This window comes from Salmo salar, unplaced genomic scaffold (genome assembly GCF_905237065.1).
Source record: "Salmo salar unplaced genomic scaffold, Ssal_v3.1, whole genome shotgun sequence".
Lineage (NCBI taxonomy): Eukaryota > Metazoa > Chordata > Actinopteri > Salmoniformes > Salmonidae > Salmo > Salmo salar.
In genome coordinates, this window is record NW_025548793.1 from 10,001 (window position 1) to 16,384 (window position 6,384).

The following is a 6,384-nucleotide window of genomic DNA, read 5'->3' on the forward strand; positions in this document are numbered from 1 at the left end:
GAGAGAGAGGGACAGAGAGAGAGAGGGACAGAGAGAGAGAGGGACAGAGAGAGAGAGAGAGGGACAGAGAGAGAGAGAGAGAGGGACAGAGAGATAGCAGTTAGTTAATAGTATCTCTACTTGCAAATTCATCTTCTGCACATCTATCACTCCAGTGTTTAATTGCTACATTGTAATTATTTCTCCACCACGGCCTATTTATTAACTTACCTCCTTTATCTTACCTCATTTGCACAACTGTATATAGACTTTTCTATTGTGTTATTGACGGTACGTTTGTTTATTCCATGTGTAACTCTGTGTTGTTGTTTGTGTCACACTGCTTTGCTTTATCTTGGCCAGGTCGCAGTTGTAAATGAGAACTTGTTCTCAACTAGCCTACCTGGTTAAATAAAGGACTTGTTCTCAACTGGCCCACCTGGTTAAATAAAGGACTTGTTCTCAACTGGCCCACCTGGTTAAATAAAGGACTTGTTCTCAACTAGCCTACCTGGTTAAATAAAGGACTTGTTCTCAACTGGCCCACCTGGTTAAATAAAGGTTTCATTAAAAAGTCTGGCAATAACTTAACTTTTCATTATTTAGACAGACTCCTCTAAATAATAAATATAATAAAATAACAAAAAAAAAGAGTTAAATGCTAAGTACTATACATAGGTTTTATTTAAAAAATAACAATAGAACCTATTTAGTACTATAATGGTATTTACTAACATAATATTATTACTATAATAGTTTCTAAAGGGGTTCTAGGCTACCCTACCCTAGAATTAGGGTTCAGGATAAAACAGGTTATCCGTAGGGTTAGAGTTTCTGTACAGCACTTTGTGACATCTGCTGATGTAAAAAGGTCTTCATAAATACATTAGATTGATTGTTAGGTACAGGGTATTTAAAGAGATAAACTGTATGGGTTTATATCTCTCTTGCTCCTCCCTGTGGTCTTCTGTGGGAACTACATACCTCATTCACCACACTTGATAGACTCATAATCTGAGGTAGCAACTGAGTCAGAGCTACAAATCAATGATCTCCACCTATCCATTAGGTTTACAACTCAGTGAACCTGCGCAGCATTCTCTCTATTTGATGTCTACGAACCAACAGATTTCAACGATTATCATATTACCCAGCAGCCATTTAGAAACAAATAAAAAAAGGTTAGTTAATAATCAGTTACCTGAGGTAAACCTACAAGGAGAGTTAATAATAAGTTACCTGAGGTAAACCTACAAGGATAGTTAATAATAAGTTACCTGAGGTAAACCTACCAGGTTAGTTAATAATAAGTTACCTGAGGTAAACCTACCAGGTTAGTTAATAATAAGTTACCTGAGGTAAACCTACAAGGTTAACGCGGGCTGGAAGAGAATTACTTCAAAACCACAGCAAACAGCTGGGACATATAGTAATATTATATATATAATATTATATCACTGGGCTCCTCTGTGCTAACAAACCCTGTGTACCACCCCTCCCCTGTTTAACCTTGAATTTCGTTCAGAAAAACACTTCCACATTTAGCAAAACGAACCAACTCTTTACGGATCTGTTCGGTGGTAATAAACGGAGGCAGATTAGACACCACTACTCTTGTCGAAATCAGCACCAACACAACCCCTCACATAAATCATACTGGTAACTAGCCGGACAACAAGACTCACCTTTTACATTACCACAACCACCGCCTTGTTCATTCTGGATACAGAGTGTATATGTTCCTCTCCCACCTGTTCACCGACCAGGATCAATAATTCCTCCACACCATTCTCCACAACGCACCTGAAGAGACAGCGTTTCTTCTCCACTCGGTTGAGGACATCAAACTACCCTACTCCCTCCTCAACTCTAACCGATAAACAGCGGAAACCGATAAACAAACCCTCCCACCATGACAAAATACATTTGGAAAATAGGCAAAAGAATAGCTGCACTCTTCACGAACGACAAAACCTCACGTTACCAACTTCTTCTTCTTCTATGGTATAATGGCGGTCCTCAAACCAACGTTAAAGGAGCGTGGCGCCTCCTACTGTGCTGGAGTGTGTTCAATCACGGTTTACACCATTTCTAAATCCTCCTACCTAACTCAGTACTTCTGAGAAAATAAAAAGATCCCTACTAACTTCTAATGGACCCTCCCCCATCCCCCAAATCCCTTCCAACCCCCCATCCAACCCCGTCCAACCTCAATGACCCTACACTTCAATCTTTACCTCTCTTCAACATCCTTACAACACTATAACAACACATGCTCCACCGTTTCATTGACAATACCCTCCAGACACAAACCATTCACATGCTGCCAACCAGATGGAAGGACCAGTTCAATGTACAATGTCCTAAACACAATCGAGGAAACACCACCTCTTCCTTCCTAATCTGACCTTTGAACCTTGGTCCACCGACCTTTCTTTAGAGGACATATAAATGCCGTCCCTTGTGCTCAGAGTCCCATCTCTTCTGCCACACATCTATCAAAATGTCTCTGATCTCACATTTGTCCTCACCTCTACCCAGTGGAACATTAATATATATTATATCTTGTTTTAAAGTTATTTTAGCTAACTAGTCTACAATTTCATTCCATTCCACACCTGAATGTGCTGGGACCCAGCAGAATCTCACTACTAGACCCATTCTCTCAATTCTCCATAATAACATTAATACCTCCAATAGTAGGTCACTCCTAATAGATTTACCAGATGATAAACTATTCAATACAGACAGAGAATCTGAGGATACTATAATTCTAACAGGCTGTACGTCCTCCACCCACTGGAGGACAACTATTATCACCAACAGTTCAACTGAGTACACTGACAGTTCATCTGTTAGTCTTCTACATATCTGCACATCACATTCAGGAAGGTAAACACCTGCTCCTGTGGGCCCACTATCTGGGCCCTTGGATCCATCTGTGAAAAGAGGTAAAAAGCATAACAACTTCTACCAATGTAATTGTCAACCAGTTTCCCTTTATCACTGACTTCTGACCCAATCTTTCCTTTTGTCTACCAAGGTTAGATCAACAACAGGATCTGGGAGTAACCATGGAGGAACATCCCCTATCACCACAGAAAAGGGCCAACCTCCAACTCCCTGAAACTACTCTCATCAGCAAGCTTTCCAACTGTCCAACCAAAACCACTGCCTTGTCTACTAGTATATTCCCAACAGTCATCTAGAACAGTAGCAGTGGGATGCTCAACCTCACAGCCTTTCAACCCAATAAGCTAATGACAATTTATTACGTCCGTATATCCAAAGGCATCTCACCTGCCTCAACTGGACTATAATATAAATCCATGATATTATGGGATACAAAATGGGAAAAGGGGAAATTATGATAATACTAAAAAACACCCTTCTAACTAACCCTACACTCATTAAAACCCACACCCTCCACTACTTTGACCCTATCTGCTCCTGCACCGGGCCAACTAACCCTACACTCATTAAAACCCACTACCCCATTCCACTACTTTGACCCTATCTGCTCCTGCACCAGGCCAACTAACCCTACACTCATTAAAACCCACTACCCCATTCCACTACTTTAACCCTATCTGCTCCTGCACCAGGCCAACTAACCCTACACTCATTAAAACCCACTACCCCATTCCACTACTTTGATCCTATCTGCTCCTGCACCAGGCCAACTAACCCTACACTCATTAAAACCCACTACCCCCATTCCACTACTTTGACCCTATCTGCTCCTGCACCAGGCCAACTAACCCTACACTCATTAAAACCCACTACCCCCAGTCCACTACTTTGACCCTATCTGCTCCTGCACCAGGCCAACTAACCCTACACTCATTAAAACCCACTACCCCATTCCACTACTTTAACCATATCTGCTCCTGCACCAGGCCAATTAACCCTACACTCATTAAAACCCACTATCCCATTCCACTACTTTGACCCTATCTGCTCCTGCACCAGGCCAACTAACCCTACACTCATTAAAACCCACTACCCCCATTCCACTACTTTGACCCTATCTGCTCCTGCACCAGGCCAACTAACCCTACACTCATTAAAACCCACTACCCCCATTCCACTACTTTGACCCTATCTGCTCCTGCACCAGGCCAACTAACCCTACACTCATTAAAACCCACTACCCCATTCCACTACTTTGACCCTATCTGCTCCTGCACCAGGCCAACTAACCCTACACTCATTAAAACCCACTACCCCATTCCACTACTTTGACCCTATCTGCTCCTGCACCAGGCCAACTAACCCTACACTCATTAAAACCCACTACCCCATTCCACTACTTTGACCCTATCTGCTCCTGCACCAGGCCAACTAACCCTACACTCATTAAAACCCACTACCCCCATTCCACTACTTTGACCCTATCTGCTCCTGCACCAGGCCAACTAACCCTACACTCATTAAAACCCACTACCCCATTCCACTACTTTGACCCTATCTGCTCCTGCACCAGGCCAACTAACCCTACACTCATTAAAACCCACTACCCCATTCCAGTACTTTGACCCTATCTGCTCCTGCACCAGGCCAACTAACCCTACACTCATTAAAACCCACTACCCCCATTCCACTACTTTGACCCTATCTGCTCCTGCACCAGGCCAACTAACCCTACACTCATTAAAACCCACTACCCCATTCCACTACTTTGACCCTATCTGCTCCTGCACCAGGCCAACTAACCCTACACTCATTAAAACCCACTACCCCATTCCACTACTTTGACCCTATCTGCTCCTGCACCAGGCCAACTAACCCTACACTCATTAAAACCCACTACCCCCATTCCACTACTTTGACCCTATCTGCTCCTGCACCAGGCCAACTAACCCTACACTCATTAAAACCCACTACCCCATTCCACTACTTTGACCCTATCTGCTCCTGCACCAGGCCAACTAACCCTACACTCATTAAAACCCACTACCCCATTCCACTACTTTGACCCTATCTGCTCCTGCACCAGGCCAACTAACCCTACACTCATTAAAACCCACTACCCCATTCCACTACTTTGACCCTATCTGCTCCTGCACCAGGCCAACGACCTGGGAGGACGGGACACCACCACTCAACACACCCTGGAACTCTTCTGAAGTCAAATCTAGTATGACCAAATACTTCTCTGCAGCTGCCACCAAAACATATTTTTTTCAGTGATTTACATTCCATTTCTGCGGTACAGTAGATAACCATTTGCTATGAACACTAAGAAGCCAACCTTACTGAAGCATATATCACTGGTTGGCCCATCCCTCTGTGCTGTCACAGATCTACTACTCACAGGGATCCTCTCAGGATCCCTCAGCCTTGACCCATCCTCCTCTACTTTCTTCACTGCCTCAGCAGTGACAACCTGTTCCCAACAGTGGGGTCAGTGGGATTTGATAGGGGCCCCTCTACCTCTCTCTCTCTCTCTCTCTCTCTCTCTCTCTGACTGGAGGAGACAGGTGAAATGGTGTGTCTCCTCTGGTCAACAATACTCACCTTGAAAGACTCCACAGCCTGTTGGAGCTCCTTCAGCTCCTTCTCTCTCTCCTGGAATCTCTGCTGGACCTTCTGCTGACTCATCCCCAGCTGCCTCTGTGGAGAATCACTCTTCAATGAGCTATCAAGCTTTATTAGTCCAGTAGATCAATAGTATAGTAATGTGACATAGGGCCCATAGAGAGGAAGGTCTAAAAAATGGATGGTCCATTTACTAAATGATATTTATTTGTTGCTATGTGAATGATTATAGTTTTTATGGTAGGACTACATGTATCAACAGGTTGAGACTGAACTTTGGACTCATAAAAGGCCATTCAGAATGATAATAGTGTTTGACATTATAAAATGGTGATACATCTGGAGAATCTGGGTTAACATATCAATATACTCAAGGTTTGTGTTCATATTTGTTCTGCTGAGGATCCATTTCATTTGAATGATCTCATATTCAAACAGCCTTAGTTCCTACTGTATCTTTAATTCTTTGTTTATCAGACAGTCACCAACAAGTTGTTCTGGTCTTACCTGTTTCTCAGTCCTCTCTGCTGCAGCTGACACTGTATCATGGCCTTTATGTTCATCCATCAAACACTGATAACAGATACCCTGCTGATCGGTACGACAGTAAACCTCCAGCAGTTTGTCATGATGAGAGCAGATCTTCTCCTGTAGTTGTGCGGTGGCTTTGACCAGCTTGTGCCTCTTCAAAGCAGGAGATTCATAGTGAGATTGGAGGTGATTCTCACAGTAAGAGGCCAGACACACCAGACAGGACATGAGGGCTTTCTGCTTTCTGGTCCCAGTGCAGAAATCACACGCCACATCTCTAGGTCCAGCATAGCACAGAGCAGGAGGGGGAGCAGCCTGGAGTCCTGTCTTCTT

The 6,384-nt window shown here is 43.6% G+C and overlaps 1 protein-coding gene across 1 annotated transcript in view; it reads right to left on the reverse strand.

Annotated features, from left to right (window-relative positions):
* LOC106599393 (tripartite motif-containing protein 29) overlaps positions 1 to 6,384 on the reverse strand; it is a gene marked incomplete at its 3' end in the record, with an annotated part of 6,873 nt that extends 489 nt beyond the window's left edge. Inside the window, exons 1-2 of the mRNA XM_045712756.1 lie at positions 6,028 to 6,384; positions 5,500 to 5,595 (exon numbers count right to left, since the gene is read on the reverse strand). Of these exons, the coding sequence (XP_045568712.1) occupies positions 5,500 to 5,595; positions 6,028 to 6,279 (348 nt within the window). The remainder of the gene's footprint in view (positions 1 to 5,499; positions 5,596 to 6,027) is intronic.